This window comes from Cavia porcellus, unplaced genomic scaffold (genome assembly GCF_034190915.1).
Source record: "Cavia porcellus strain 051 isolate PalLab524CR breed Dunkin Hartley unplaced genomic scaffold, mCavPor4.1 scaffold_7, whole genome shotgun sequence".
Taxonomy (NCBI): domain Eukaryota; kingdom Metazoa; phylum Chordata; class Mammalia; order Rodentia; family Caviidae; genus Cavia; species Cavia porcellus.
Window position 1 is genome coordinate 93113925 of NW_026947490.1, and position 16811 is coordinate 93130735.

General features: G+C 39.8%; 1 protein-coding gene across 7 annotated transcripts in view; it reads right to left on the minus strand.

Annotated features, from left to right (window-relative positions):
- The window catches only part of Hace1 (HECT domain and ankyrin repeat containing E3 ubiquitin protein ligase 1), a 90081-nt gene that overhangs the window by 38737 nt on the left and 34533 nt on the right, over positions 1–16811 (minus strand). For all 7 annotated transcript variants that reach the window (XM_063253939.1, XM_063253936.1, XM_063253937.1 and 4 more), the window contains 3 exons: positions 12308–12404; positions 12039–12140; positions 10778–10884 (listed from right to left, as the gene is read on the minus strand). In XM_063253939.1, the coding sequence (XP_063110009.1) occupies positions 10778–10884; positions 12039–12140; positions 12308–12404 (306 nt within the window). The remainder of the gene's footprint in view (positions 1–10777; positions 10885–12038; positions 12141–12307; positions 12405–16811) is intronic.

The window sequence follows — 16811 nt, forward strand, 5'->3', positions numbered from 1 at the left end:
GGGATCAAAGCATAAAATAAAAATTCCCCCTTAGATCAGGTGTTATATTTCACTTCCAAAACAATCTCCAACTTTCACTTCCAAAACAATATTTACAAATTAAACTATTTACAACTCTGAAGACACTTCAAAGAGAAACAATGGCATAAATACTATGATTCTAGGCCAATCAATAACTCAAGAATTTCAACTATGAGGACAAAACAGTCTACCATTATCCTGTATTCATTTTTCACCTCAGAGGAGTAACTAATTTTTCATATATAGAACATTCACAAATTAAATAATCTTAAAAGTTACTATGTATATCAGAGTTAGTCTTCTATGAAAATGGGTTCTCTTCTGACTCTATAAACATAAAAAATCTACCCTATCATTAAAAAGATGACAAATTCAACTAACGCTGTCATACTGACTATACTACAAAGTTTCTCTGATGGATCAGAAAGCCTTCATGCCTTTGGCCATGCCTTGGAACTGGCCACTACTATGGGTGGCTATCATTAATCTTCCACAGAGAAACCCCAATAGTTCAGCTAAATATGTATCGAATGTAATGATATATCTATAAACAATTTTTATAATCAATTTTCTTAATTATTCAAGAAGTGATTTTATTTTGAAATCGTTAACATCACAATTGCTGCACAAAGCCAAGAAGAGCTGCATACACCTTCGGGTGGAACAGCATGACCGGGTATAAAAATCTAATTACCAAAACCTTACTCTCTCATATACGTTAACTGCCGCATTGTGAAATTTTTAGATATACTGAAAACAGTTTTTAAAAGTTAAGATTTATAATGTGTGGCTAGCAAACATCTATATCCACGTCTTCCAGTTTGAGAAATACAACCAGGAACCAATGTTATCTTACTTTAAGAATTACTAAATTGTTTCATGTAAGTCAATAAAAACTAGCTGATGCTAACTTTACTGACTTAATGGCACCACTGTTGGTAACATAAGCACTGCTGTTCCACCACTCCTGTGTCACCGGGACGCTAGAGCACATTAGCAAAGGTTTTCCTTTCAGAATTGATTTTTGCATATTTGTCTTTACAAACTATTTCTAATTTTTATATCATAAGAGTCTGAAAAAATAGAAATGTAGTTTAGTTTAACTATTTTACTGTTTCTACTGTGGAAAAGTTAACTACAAAGACTAAAAATTCCACGAAAAGATGTGAATTTGATTTTCATCTGCAAAATCAGTTTATGCAAATATTTATTTCACATATCTGACCTAAGGAATATTTCATCAGTTATCTTTTCAGGTAAGAAGAATTTTCTTAAACAATGGAATGTAAGCACCACCATCAATTACTAACTTAACCTAATAATTTTATATTTATACAGACAAAACTTGCAAGCTGAATCAATGTCTTAAAAATATCCTTTATTGCCATTTCAACCAGCGCAATACTTCTTCATATTAAAAAAAGAAAGATTATAAAATCTAGGTTTCGTGCAGGGCCCAGAAAGAGAGAAGCCAGCCACCCCGCGGTGAGTGGGCAGGAGCCTCGCTGGGGAGGGAGGAGCACTGGTAAGCGGCGCAGCCCTTGCAGGGTTCAAGAAGAGAAAAGCGCTCTAAGCCTCCAGGAGCCGACCACTGCCCAGGCTGAAAATCAGGAAGCCTTCCCTCCTCCCCAGTAATCTAGCTGGCTCGCAGGCCGGCCTGAGTTGACAGCAACTGAGGGACACAAACAACTAACGGCCTGTAGTGTTCGACTGCCTTTGCAGGCCTACGGCAGGTGGTCTAAGCATCCATTAGGAGGATGACAGCACGCAGCACGACAAACATGGGGGATTCCTTCTGTCTTGTTTTTGATATCCAAAATTATTGTTTAGTTTTGTTGCGATTTTTTTATTTAATGTTGTTTTGTTTTATTTGATTTTACTATGTCTGATGGTACGGAAAACTACTGTGAAGCTAACAAGAGATGTTATGGTAGGCATTGTAGATTTCCTACTGGACTGTTTTGAAGTCCTAGATCACTTTCACTGTTTTGTTTTGATTGACTTTATTGTTTTGTCAGGTTTTATTCTCTTTAAAATAAAAATTAAAAAATAAATAAATCTAAGTTTCATTAAACACTTCTCTGATTGATCATAACCACTTCTTCCAAAGCTACCATACCTCAATGTAAAAAAAACTTTAAAATTAGTGTTCTAACTAAAAGACAATTCTAGTGAGTCTCCCAACCAGAAAGTTCATTAGACACAAGAGGACAGCAGTAAATCAATGTACAGATTTCAAAAGAGAGGTTCACTAAAGAAGGGAATGTCCCTATAATTTCACAGAAGCCATGCGGTTCATCCGGACTATGACCTCTCCTGGAGAATGACACAACTATAGCAGCTAACATTCTAAGCGGAAAGGCTCTCCACACAGCCCCAAAAGTAACGTATGAGGAGCCTTAACTGATCTTGACAAATTTCAGTTAACACAGGACTTACTTTGACTTGGTCTTAAACACCCAGTAGAAGCTAATAATAATATAAAAACAAAACAAAATAAGAAGTCCAGGATATATATAAAAAGGAGCTCCAAACACAGCACCAATCCCTATTGACAGCCTCCAGCTAAACCTGTAACGTCCTAGTCCACAGCCATAAAAGGCCATGACTCCCGGTTCCATCAGCTCCCCAAACACGCGGCCTTCAGCCTCTGATAGTATATTCTTATTAGGCTATTTTAAAACACTTTCAAATATCTCTCAAGCAGAGACATGGCTTCTTGTATAGTTATACCAATACAGAATAAAAATTCCAATATAAACATTTTAGCTACTATGCTTTGTCACCTTTGTAGTGTGAACTAACTATATTGTTTGTCTACTTCAGACTTTATATGTCAATTTTGTCTGGAGCCAGTTACTACAAAAGGTCTTCAGGTACAGAAAATTCAAGGTTTGAGAATGGGCCATTGTCACAGAAACAGTGTCTTCAGGGTATCCTTTGACCACTGTTATAATTAAAATAGACTGCATTGAATTCCTTACTGACAAAATAGGAGTCTACTGCTCTTAAACTCCATTTGTTGAACCTAGGTACACATCTCAAAAACAGAGGTCAGTATTAAAAAGCTAATCCCACATGCAGCCTAATTTCATCTGATTTCTATCACTTTTTTGGAGTCACTAATCATCAATATTCAACTTCTAGTTTTTGAGCCCTGTTTTTTTAACATGGTTATGAAATAAAGTTTCAAAGTCAATGAATTGCTAATATTTTTATCCTCTTTTCCAGAATAAGGATGACAGTTCACCTAACAAACCCATTTTTCTTTGTCTCCTCTAGTAGAGTGAGACTTGATCCCAGGCTAGGCTGGTTCAGCATTCACCAGCCAAAACAGTCACAAGCCACAGACCTTCCACTCTTCCGCATGCCTTAAGAACAGGAGATAATGGGGCTGGGGATTTAGCTCAACGGCATAAGCACCTGCGGTCGTGAGTTCAATCCCCGGTACCGATTAAAAAAAAAAAGAAGAATAGGAGATAAAGTAAAGTACAAAGACTCCTAGAAGGAAGACGAGGAAAACTGTCACATACTTTTAGGCAAATTGCAATTAAATTTTATATCTCTACTCCTTGAACTAGTTTCTCTTCCTTTTCTTCTAGGTGCATCAGACCCAAAATTCCTTAAAGATACTTTAATCCCAAAGATTAATTTAGCTGATAAAGTAAAGGGCAGGAATTGATTTTAAGATAAAGCAACAGATTGACCCCAAAGATTATTTTTAGGCAAAACCTCTTAACTTAGATCACCCATTTTAAAAAAAAATTAAGGCAGGGCATTGTGACACACACCTACAATCCCAGCACTAAGGAGGCTGAGCAGGAGCATCACCCCAAACTCAAGGCCAGCCTCGCTCCACACTGAGTTCAAAACCGTCTTGGGCTACATAGCAAGACCTAGTCTCAAAAAACAAATAAATAAAAAAATTTAGTCTAGGCTCCGGTGTCTCACCTATAAAACCAGCCCATTATCTTTCAGTGGGTAGGCCATCCTTTTGAGCGTGAAGATTCACAAATTCCACAGATTTCCACTCTCCCAAAACACATAAATATCCCAAACTCCAAACTCTAATACACCTCTGTTCTGAGGACCCACAGTCTTATTTTCTTTGAGCATACACTTTAAATTCTGCCTAAAAAAATCTCTCTCTTGTACAAAATAAAATTAGCTTTATAACTCAAACTTATACTTACCTTTGGCTTGGTTGTGAGTGCGATTCCCAGTACAAAAAAAAAAAAAAAATGCAAGAATATACTATCATGTAGTGTCTTTCTTCCTTTAATATGTAAGCCATAATTTTTGTTCATGTACATTAATAAATCTTTACTCTCTATCACAAATATATGCAAAGGAAAATAACACTCTCATTTCAATCCAAACAAATGTATATACTGGAGCATAAGTAACTATTTGCTATTTGTCGCGGTTTGGATGTTGAATATCCTCCAGAGGCTTATCTGCCAGAGGCCTGGTCTCTGGCCTGTGGTGCTAACGGGAGGAGGCGCAGCCTAGCTGGGGGTGACCCAAACGGCTGCGGGGTCTCTCCCACCCTCTTGTGGGCTCAGTACTCCCCCTTTCTATCTGTATTTCTCTCTCTCTCTAACTCTGTTTCTGTTCCTCTTCTTCTGTCTGTCTATCTCTGTCTCTCTGTCTCCCTCCCCTCTCTTCTCCTTGCAGGTCCAAAAGTAATAAGGTCAGTTCACCGCAGACTAACACCTCTGAGCTGTGCCAAAATAAACGTTTCCAGACTCTCTGCATCAGCTATTTTGCCACAGCCACAAAAAGTTTACTGCAATATTATCTTTATCAAATATTCTTGAACTGCTTAAGACATGACTACCCAGTTTTTTTAAAACTGTGCCAGACAGTATCTCAATTACCACTAGTGAATATATATTTCAATTTCGTTTCTTTTTTTTTTTTTTTTTTTTTTTTTTTGTCTCTTTCGTTTTTTATCGGTACCAAGGATCGAACTCACGACCGCCTGCTTGCAAGGCAGGTGCTTATGCCGCTGAGCTAAATCCCCAGCCCCTACAATTTCTCATTTTCTTAATGAAAATATTAAAATAACTGGCCAAACATGGGTTGAAAAACATAAAATGATCCACACATAAACAAGAAAAACCTTATCTACAAAAATGCCATTAAAGGGGCTGGGGATTTAGCTCAGCGGCATAAGCGCCTGCCTTGCAAGCAGGCAGTCGTGAGTTTGATCCCTGGTACCGATAAAAAGGAAAAAGACAAAAAAAAAAAATTTTTTTAAAAATGCCATTAAACATATCATAATAATTTATATTTGAAAGAATTCTGAGAATCTACCTGTGAGAGTAGTAGAGTAAATTCTAACAATACTAATAACAAATACCACCAATCCCAACAAAGCCCAAAGTAAGAGTTTCTATAAAGCACTTGTAAGAGGTGGCACTGTCCCTGAACAAAATGCCAGGTACCAGTAACTCAACAGCTGAAGAGGCTGAGACAGGAGAATCACAAGTTCAGTCCCTGCCTACACAATTGCCTACACGACCGCCCCATTGCTGCCTCCCCGCCTCTCTCCTATGGGCATATGATACACCTGCCTACATTAACCATAATCCTCTCCTGCTTACGTCACATACCCGGATGATGATGACCTATCAGAAACCACCCCGTAGCCCCTTCCTGTCCCACCAGCCCACCCTTGGCCTATAAAGGATGCGATCACTTCCTGAATAAATGAGGCTTGATCGGATTCTCTCGACTTGCTTCAATCTCCCTTGGTCTCCCCCTGTTCTATTCATCCCCGTTCCCCCTCCAGGTACACCCCACGGATTGATCCGCGAGCCGGGTCAAGTGGCGCCCAGCATGGGGGCTCCTGGCATGGGGGAGTTAACAAGGGAGCCGTTCCAGAACGCCAGCTAGAATAAAAGCAAACTGAATCAAGGACCAAGGCTAGAAATGCGCGGACGACTGCCCAACGTGCTGCCCAAGTCATGGTGTGTGAATGGCAACCCCATCCCCTTTCCCGGACATGGGTCAAGCATTGAGCGAACATGAATTGTTCATGGGAGGCCTCAGCAAGACATTAAAGACAAGAGGGGTAAGGGTTAGAACAAAAGAATTGTTGCAGTATTTTCAGTTTATCAGTAAGGTTTGCCCTTGGTTCCCCCTAGAGGGCTCTATAGATACCTAGAGGTAGAAAAGAGTAAGAGATGCTCTAAAAGATTATTACAGGGTCTTTGGCCCTAAAAAGGTCCCAGTTACAGCCTTTGCATACTGGAATTTAATCTCGGAGCTACTTACACAGCGCTGCCGAGAGCCTCAAATTGATAAAACAATCACCCAAGGTGAAGTAGCCTTACACACTTCCACTTCGCCAACATCACTCCCTTCAGGAGACAAATCTAAACCTTCCTGCCTCTCCGGTGAGTCAAATGATTGTTAAAAAAGCCCCAAGATGGCAGCCCACCGCCATCCGAGCCCCTACCACCCGAGGCCCACCACAACTCTCTATCTAAAATGGCGCTTGCCTCACTTCCCCCACAACAGGGTGGGCCCCTCCCCAAAATGGCGTTTCCGGGGATGGAAACAAATGTACCTCCCCAAGATGGCGCCATACAGCCGCAAGACAGCGTGAGCGCCACGCCACTCCACTAGCTCCACAAGTCATTAGGACCTATACGCCACTCACAGTGGCAGCTTTAAAAGAATTAAAGACAGCAGTTGCCCAATATGGCCCTACAGCTGCTTTCACTCTTGCTGTTTTAAATTCTCTGGCTGACGGCTGGCTCATACCTACAGACTGACAAAGATTGGCCCGAGTGACTTTATCGGGTGGGGATAATCTTTTGTAAAAATCAGAATATACAAAAAATTGCAAAGAGACCGCTAGGTGCAATACACAAGCCGGCAATGGGTGGGACCTTAATATGTTAATAGTGAAAGATACCTATGCCAACAGAGAGGCCCAAAAGCAATTTAAGGGCAATATGAGTTCCTCAAGAGCATTAAGCAGGGGCTGGAGATTTAGCTGAGTGACATAAGTGAAGCACAAAGTTGTGAGTTCAGTCCCCAGGGCTGGAGATTTAACTCAGTGGCACAGTTGCCTGCCCAACAAATAAAAGGCTGTGAGTTCAATCCCTGGTACCACTGACATTGAAACTGCTTGTCAGCAAGGCCTTGTTATGGCTGCTGCCTTGCAAGGGTTTACAGTTAAACAGTTCTTATCTCAAAAACATAAACAAAACTGTTTTACCTGCAGAGAGACTGGTCATTTTACAAAAAGACTCCAGAGATTCCAATGTCAATTACTTTGACTCATTTAACTGATCGGAGTGATACTGGTCTAGTCTCTTAAGTTTAATTTCAACATATATAAGGATGGGGATAGCTGCTGAGAAAAAAAAAAAAATGAGAGAACTTTATGTTGAGAAAAAACTAAAAGAAATAGAAGACAGTCTATTCCCAAAGATCAATTACCATCCGTTAGCTCTCCCCAAATCACGGGGCGTAGATTTAGACCCACAAACTTATGATATCCTTTGAGCCACTCACCATGTACTTGACCTCACTAAACCTGCTTTAGTGCAAGACTGTTGGTTGTGCATGGCCTTAGGCACTCCTATGCCCTTAGCCATCCCCTCCAACTCAACAATTGACCCCTCTCATGATCCATATAATTTTACCTGTAGACCTTCCCAATCATTTCTAGTCCAGCCATTAATAACACCCAACATATCCATGACCTGCCTACAGGGCTCTGTCCAAAATGATTCTACCCCTATAGATATAGGCCATCTCCTATCCACCGCCTGTGTTCAATTTGTCAATCATACAGGCCCCCCGTGTCCCTCAACAGGACACATTTTTGTCTGCGGTAATAATAGGGCCTATACCTATATTCCAGCCAATTGGACAGGTACATACATAACTGCTTCCCTCCTGCCCAACACAGATATTGTCTCAGGTGACCAACCTATCCCGGTGCCAACACTTGATTACACTGCTGGCCACCAAAAACGAGCAATAACACTGATCCCGCTTTTGGTGGGAATGGACATCACTGGTGCTGTAGCCACGGGTACTGCTGGCCTCGCCGTTGCCTTAGATAAATATGATGACCTGACCAACCAGTTGTCTAAAGATGTTCAAGCCTTATCCTTTACGATAAAAACTCTCCAAAACCAATTTAGACTCACTGGCAGAGGTTGTCTTACAAAACAGATGAGGGCTAGACCTGCTCACGGCAGAGCAGGGGGGAATCTGTCTTGCCTTACAGGAAAAATGTTGCTTCTATGTCAATCAGTCTGGTGTTGTGCGAGGCAAGCTCCAAGAAATAGAAGAACGACTTCAACAGCGACGACAACAAATGGCCGCTAACCCCTTCTCCTTGATGTGGGGCGGGGAGGGGGGACTTTTCCCCTACCTAGTGCCCCTTTTGGGTCCCCTAGCTGCCCTGTTGCTTCTCCTCTCTGTGGGTCCTTCTATTTTTCAAGGATTATGACGCTCATTAATAACCGGATAGACGCGTTTATGGCAAAGCCCATTCAGGTACACTATCACCAGCTGGAGATGGCAGATCAATAAACCGACCAGGAAGGAATTCCCACGAGTGGCCCATATGATGATGTGGCCTAACTGCCCTGGGGCAATGGACAGGCAGCCAGAGACGGGCAACTAGGACATGCATGTTACTCCACGGGCGCCTAAGACAGGCACAGGACCAACTGTTGTCCTGCAAGCCCATGACCGGTAAGGCCTGGTTGGGTTCATGTAATGAGGTTCCTTGACCTAAAACAAGAGCTGTCCTCACAGGGCCTGCCATACTCCTGATTAAATAATATAGAAAGGGAGGAGATGTAGGGAGTGGCACGAACGCCCCATTGCTGCCTCCCTGCCTCCCTCTCCTATGGGCATATGATGTACCCGTCTACGTTACCCATAATCCTTTCCTGCTTACGTCACATACCCGGACGTGACGATGACCCATCAGAAACCACCCCGTAGCCTCTTCCTGTCCCACCAGCCCGCCCTTGGCCCATAAAGGATGTGATCACTTCCTGAATAAACGAGGCTTGATCAGATTCTCTTGACTTGCTTCAATCTCCCTTTGTCTCCCCACTGTTCTATTCATCCCCGTTCCCCCTCCAGGTACACCCCACGGATTGATTTGCGGGCCGGATCACACAATTTAATAAGACTGTCTCAAAAAATTTTACAAAGTGGGAGTTGTGGATGTAAGAGTTGACAAAGTACAGTTTAGCTGAGGAGCTCCAGGACTTGTTCTGGCTATGGATCTTTTTTCCCAGCCTATTTCTTCCCAATCTACTACTCCCCAAGACATTTTTATAAGCTAGATTGGAACACATAATCTGCTCTTTGTTAAAGGGAATTCATTCATTGTGGTTTTCCTATTTATTAGCTTACCAAATCATTTAACCCAAATTTTGATATGTAAAATGGAGATAATATCTAAATCATAGTTACTATGGTGTTTAAATGAAATAACATTTTTCAAATTTCCTTAGCTTAGTACCTAATAAAAGATAAAATAAACTTAAAATAAAACCATATATACTGATTGCTATAAAAAAGCAGCAAATGGGACAAAGACTGAAGCAATACAAGTTCTGAAATGCAGGAGGAAAACATTCAAATTACATTATGAGCTATTTAAAATAATCATCAATATAATCTCCACCATATTCCATTTAAATAATCATCCTTATCAGCTCTACTCTGTTCAAACACAATGCTTGGCACTTCATCTTATTTCACTCTCAAAACTCATTTAAGGTATTCATTACCAGTTCCCAACAAAATGGAATAAAATCCAGTAACAACCTGGCCACGCTGCAACTCCCACATAGGGAGAGCTCTTGTCTGCTTTATTCTCAATCATTTAACAGATGACCTGGTGAACAGCAAGCACTCAAAAATGTATGTTGACTATAGTGGTGAACAATAAAGAAAAACTGTAAAAGGGTAGTTGCTCAGGTCATATGTAAATAGTGTATCTGCATTTAAATATGCATCTGCCCGATTCCAAAGCCCATGCTTGTGGTTCCTATGTCTGTTATGGTTTGTGACTCGATGTACCCCAAGGCCTCATGGAGTCATAGGCGGGGCTTTTTCAGAGGTGGCTGGATCTAGAGTGTGTGACACTGGAACTGATTCACGGCACAGTGCTGGCTCCAGGGCACTAGGATTAGGAGTGTGGCCCCTCCCGCCCTAAGGAGCCTGGGTAAAATAAAAAAGAAGAACAAAGGGCACTGGTCAGGTTCCTGCTTGCTTGCTGCTTCTGTCTTCCACTTGCTATGAACTGGTCCTACTCTGCGATGCCCCCTGACCAGCCACACTGCCCCAGAGCCAGCTCACTAAGGACAGAAACCTCCACAAACTATGAACTAGATAAAGCTTTCCCCTTTAACTTTGCTGTTGGGTATTTTGTCTCAACAATGAGAAAAGTAACTAAGACAACATCTAAATCTTAAAAAGTCTTCATCAAACACAAGGATGACTGGTAATGACTAGAACGCAGTGCACTGTGGAAACCTGGGATTCGATGAGTCCTACAGATAAGGTGAAAAGTAGTTACAAAAAGAACAGTAGGAAATTTATCAAAATATATTGAGTATAATTGGTCCTTTTAAATGAAACAAACAATGGTAGTCGGCAAATTTTCATAGTATCTTATCACTGACAAAAAACATGCAGGAGAATAGTCAGGAAATGAAGCAGACAGACTCCACTGCCTACTGATTTCCAGAACACTTACCTCAGCAGTTTATGGCCATTAGTTGTGGCGACTTCAGCAAGACTGGTCAGAATCTTTAGATACTGGCTTTCACTCTGCTGAGACAAATGCTCCAGAACTTGCCGTAACTGTAGTTTTTATAAATTAAAAACTGATTACATAGTAATCCATTCAATTTTATTACAAAATTAAGTACCTATTACTATACTATCTTAAAGACAATTAGCTGAAATCAAGAACTTTACAATCATTTCGCCTTGCATAAATTTAAGAGTTAACAGACGATATAAAACTATGTTCAAAATTTCCTAGTGAAAAACAATTTTAAAATATAAAGTTGAAATCACCAAGTATATTTATATGCATGAAAATACAATTTCACAGGGCTGAGGGTTTAGCTCAGGGGCAAAAGTGCCTGCCTGGCAAGCGTGAGGTTGTGAGTTTGATCCCTGGCGCTCCCCCTTAGAAAATATAATTGCACATTTCTAAAGTTTTCAAGAGTTTTAGACTATAATTTCTAAGAGTAGATAAGTTATCAATATAGGGCCCAGGGCTAAGCTACCGCTCTGTGACAAAGTACTGCCTTGCCTACTCAAGAGCACTGGGTTTGAGCCTCAGAAACCGCAAAAGTAAAAGAAAGGAGAAAAAACACAGAGCCCCAAAACTAATGATTACTAATCTTAACATGACACTCTCAGATTCTTTTCCTCTATCCATGGGGAATAACTACATTAATAAGAGAACAAAGAATCAGAGACACAAAGAAAATTCAGAGAGGAAAATATAAGCACAAACTTTATCAATCTTTACATACAGTTGTCCCTCATTGTCCCTGTGAACGGATTCCAGAATCTTTATGGATACCAATATGAGCAGACACTCTAATCCCTTACATAAAATGGATAACAACTGGAATACTATAATCTACACACATTCTCCCATATACTTTAGGTCATCTATCGATTACTTATCCTAATGCAGTGTACATGCTATGTAAAGTTATCCTACTATATTGTTTAGGGAATAATGACAAGAAAGTGAGTATAGATGCCATTTTTTAATAAATATTTTTGAGATACGACTGGTTAAATCCACAGACACAGAACTCATGGAAAAAAGTATTAAGTATAATGCATACTTATCCAGCAACTGAGGTAAGCAAACGTAGGTTATTAAAATATTTGTAAAAATAAAATTACTAAGCGTATTTATAAAGTGTTATTATATGCTAAGCATAAGTAAAGCTTATTCATTTAACTGATAATTAGCGCAATTACATTACCATGTTTTCTCGGAGGTCTTCATTCTGTGTCATTTGAATAATAGTCTGGAAAAGCCTAGGGTGATACTGAATTAATACTTCACAAGTCTCTCCATATCCACCCTAAAAACAAGGCTTAAAATTATTCAGGTTTAAAACAAATTTCCTTTTAAACCTCATATTTTTCACAGGACAAAAGTCTTTCTACTCACATCTTACTCATAAAAAATAAATAATTTTACCATTCTGCTTCTATTATAAAGGACCTCAGAAGATACACTGAAACATACCTGCACACATAAATCCAAAGGAGTTACTCCATTTTTATCTGGCAAATATTTGGCTCCTCGTAAGAGAAGAATCTGTGCTGTATCTCTCTGACCATGACTGTACAGAAAGACAACAAAGTGAAAAAATATAGTATTTTAATTCAAAATTTCTCCTGTGAATGTGGCTAATACCAATGGAGGATTAATAATTTAATAAATTAAGACAGGAAGACATGAACTACATCTTCAGGAACCAAAAAAAAAAAAAGTTTCAAGCTGTCAAGTCATATTTTTACTCTATTGCTACGAAAGTGATCTATTAAATCTCAGAACTGAACTTGAGTTGCATTACTTGTAATAAGTCATATTTTGAGATAAGCAACTACTTCTCAAACTTCTGGTTAATTTTCTTCCTTCCATTCACTTCTGAATTCCTTTCTCAGTTCTAGCCTGATCTTTCTTCTAATACACATATCCAAATCTCAAGAATTCTTATTCTAAATGAGCCTCAACACTCAATATAAAGCATGACACTTTAATATGATATTTTAAAAAAATAAAGAGAATGGAAGGATGATGGATCAAATTAGGAACTGAAAGGAGAGACATTACTAGGGAAAAATATAATCTAGTTTTCAACCATCTAATTAACTCATTCGGTTAGGCTTCTGGGGCAGTTATTCAACCTAACCTAGAATAAACACCAACGAAACACAAATAGAATCTGAAGAGTGCTTCAGTGGACCCTTCATTAGATTTAGGAATGTGGGACAGAAAGTTTATCTCATGTACAAAGAAGAGGATGTGCAGAACTAAGGGAATAAAAAAGGAAGAAAGAATCTTTATAAAAGCAATAGAAAGACAAGAGGGAGGTGACACCTTGGAGAGAAGGAAAAGATCTTGAGGAATGTTAATTCCCTGGATTTAAGTAAGCTCAACATACAGAAGCCCTGTACGTAAAATATCATGTGGCATGTCCAAGGAAAAAAGAAAGGCTACAATTAGACAATCAGTAAGAAAAAAGAAAACGTTACTACGGATTTTATATAAATAAAAAGAACTTTAAGGGAATACCATAAACAACTATATGCTAAAGAATTAGATCAATCAAATGGGCAAATTCCTGGGAAAAATTCAAACTGATTCCAAAAACAATACAGAGCGCTGCCACCACGCACACATTAGCTGCCACTGGGGATGCTTCCCACCAGTCACCAGCTCAGGTCTGGGAGGCAGATGCCAGCCCTGCCCCACGAGCACACCAGCCGCCATCTGGGACGCTTCCTGCCACTGGGAGCCAGGGAAGCTGGGAAAAGCAGCAGCCAGCCCCACACCAGTGCACCCAGCGGCCACCACCAGATACATGTAGCCAGCATGGCCAGGAGAACTAACAGTCACGCTTCGCAGGAATCGAGGCCAGCGCGGGAAGTGCCTGGGAGTCCACTACCCGCTTGTCTAGAAGAAATGTCAAGACAAAGAAGCAAAAGGCAGTGTCTGGACTCCAACCAATGCAGAGCAAGTCCAGGAGATGGAGACACAGAAGAGACGGGGAGTCACACAGCTGACGTTTCTCAAGTGATGGCAACTGAGCTATCCATGAGGCTATGGAAAAAATTAGAACATGAATACTATCTCAGGTAAAAGAAGAAACAAAAAACATAATAAAAGAACTGCTAAGCACCTCTAAAGAAGGCATAGATAAGAAAACAGAGGAGCACAGGAAAATGAAGGAAACCTTGAAAGAACAGTGTAAGAAGGATTTAGAATGTGTGAAACAGGTCCAAGAGCTGTCCAGGAAATTAAACTCCACTGAAAAAGCTGGCAAAACTACTTGAAAGAAAATAAAGATAAGACTTTCAGACCTTGAAGACAGGTTTTCAGCTAGCGACTGCAAAAAGACAGATCTCTTAAAACCAACAAGGAACAAGGAAACAGCAATTCAATGGCTGCAAGACAATGCGTAGCAAAATAATTTAAGAATAATAGCTGTCAGCGAGAAAGCAGGACTCAACACAAATGACATGAAGAGTCTATTCACAGAAGTAATACCAGAAAACTTCCCAAGCATGGGAAAAGGACCTGACATACAGGTAGGTGAGGCAAATAGAACCCCGGCTAGCCACAACCAAAACAGATCTACACTCAGACACGTAATACTCAAGATCCCAGAAATTCAACACAAGAACAAAATAATAAAAGCTGTTAAAGAAAAGAAACAGATCATCTATAAGGGAAAACCCACCAGAATCATGACAGACTTCTCAACACAAACCATGGAGCTGAGAAGAGGTTGCCCTGAAGTATTTCAAGTCCTGAAAGAAAACAACTTCCAACCCAGAATGATGTACCCTGCAAAACAAGATACTTCCATGACAAAGAACAACTGAAGGAATTCATGACCACCAAACCAACCCTATAAAGAATACTGAAGGACATTTAGAGAGATAAAAGTAACCACGGTTGCCAGGGACTTAGCTCAGCAACCTAAGCGCCTGCCTGGCAAGCGCAAAAGTTGTAAGTTTGATCCCTGGTACAAAAAAAAATGGATCCAGGAATAGCAGCAGAGAGGGTTCAACAAGTGATGCAGTCAACTGAATGGAGGAGAAAAGTAGGCAGCCAACAGCAGGAAAATAGCATGGCAGAGATGGCCAGTGCATGTCGACCATAACCATTAATGTCGATGACCTCAATTCACCAACCAAAAGAAACACATGCAGAGTGGATCTGGAAACAGGATCCATCAATATGCTTTATACAAGAAACACATTTAACCTGAGAGGGGGGTTATAGTCTGAAAGCTGAAGGAGAGAACAATGCTCCATGTGACCAGGACCCAGAAAGAAGTGGGGGTAGCTTCTCCGTCAGCTGCAGACTGGATAAGAAAGTCGTGGCACTTTTATACAATGGAAAACTCTCAGCTATAAAGACAGGTAACCTTGAGGCTCTTGCAGGTAAACGGATACAACGTGAGATCATGCTCATGGGTGAAACGGTTCAGAGTCACATGAGTGAACACCGTGCTCTCTCCCTAGTACAAAAAACTAAAGGAATTAGTGGGATCCAAAATGCACAATAGACACTGTGAAAGTGAAAGGGGAGGAAAGGTCTCAAGGGAATGCCGTGGGCATTATTAATCTATTATCGTGTTTGGAAACCCTCTTGTTTTCATTGCTCTGATTAGTTTGGTTTCATTCTGTTATATCTGATTTGATTTGATTATATTTGGTGGCATGGGCAGCTATTTCAAAGATAACAAAATATATTATGGTAGCCATTAGTGATTTCCTATTCTCTTGTTTGAAAGCCCTGTGTTGCTTTTGTCGTTTTGTTTTGATTGATTTCATTCTATTTGGTTTTGTTTGATTTTATGTCTGATGGTATAGGCAGCTAATCTGGAGATACAAACAAAAGGCATTATGGTAGCCATTGCTCTGTTCCTATTATCTCACTTTGAAGTCCGGTATTGCTTTCACTGTTTTGTTTTGATTGGTTTTATTCTGTTCTGTTTTATTCAATTTTATTATGTCTGCTGGTGTGGACAGTTATTTTGAAGACAACAAGAGGCATTATGGTAGCCATTATTGATTTCCTTTTACCTTGTTCTGAAGTCCTGCATCATGTTCGTTATTTTGCTTTCACTGACTCTATTCTGTTGTATTTCACTTGGTTTTATTCTCTTCAAACTAAAAAATACTGTGGCAAGAATCATGGGATAACTGTGTTAAAAGCAGGAGGGATCACTCTGAGGGGATTACAGCAATATGTCTTTTTCTGTAATAACTTTTGTTTCGTTGTCTTTTTGAGGCAGTTTCACAATGCAGGCTGGTCTTGAACTCACTTTGTAGCCCTTGCTGACCTCAAACTTGCAGCAATCCACCTGCCTCAGCCTCCTGAGTGCTGGTATTACAGGCGTGTGCCACCACACTTGGTTTTTATAACCTTTTAAAGAATTTAACATTCATCATACTTTTTTATCACACCTACTGTATCATTCTTTTTATACTTTGTAATGATTACCTTTTTAATACAAATAACAATATTTTGGAATTGATCTAAGAACAGTATCTAATTTACACCAGTTAAAAAAAAGCAAAGAACCAAGAATCAGTGAAACAATCTGAAAAGTGATTAATTTTACTTCTGTACCATAAATACTCATTTAGCAACATGTGTCATTAACCTGGCAGTACTGGTCGAGATAATCTACAGTACAGTACAGCTAATAGCGATTACTTTGTAATCCTTTTTGCACTTAAACATGAAGACTAAGTTAAAAGGGAATAACCTATGCTTTATTTAGAAAGACAGTGATACTTTTACAAGTCAAAGATCTGTACTTTTATAAAGCTACTCAGTTCTACTTTAATGGAATCTCTGTTTTACAACTATCTAATATCCACTTGTCTAATCTTCCCATTAAAATGTGAACTTCTTGACAGCAGATGTGTTTCACAGCATGACAGGCTTGTAATGGGCAGCTAGCTTGTAATGTACTTAATATACTCAATAAACTGTATTACAAGCC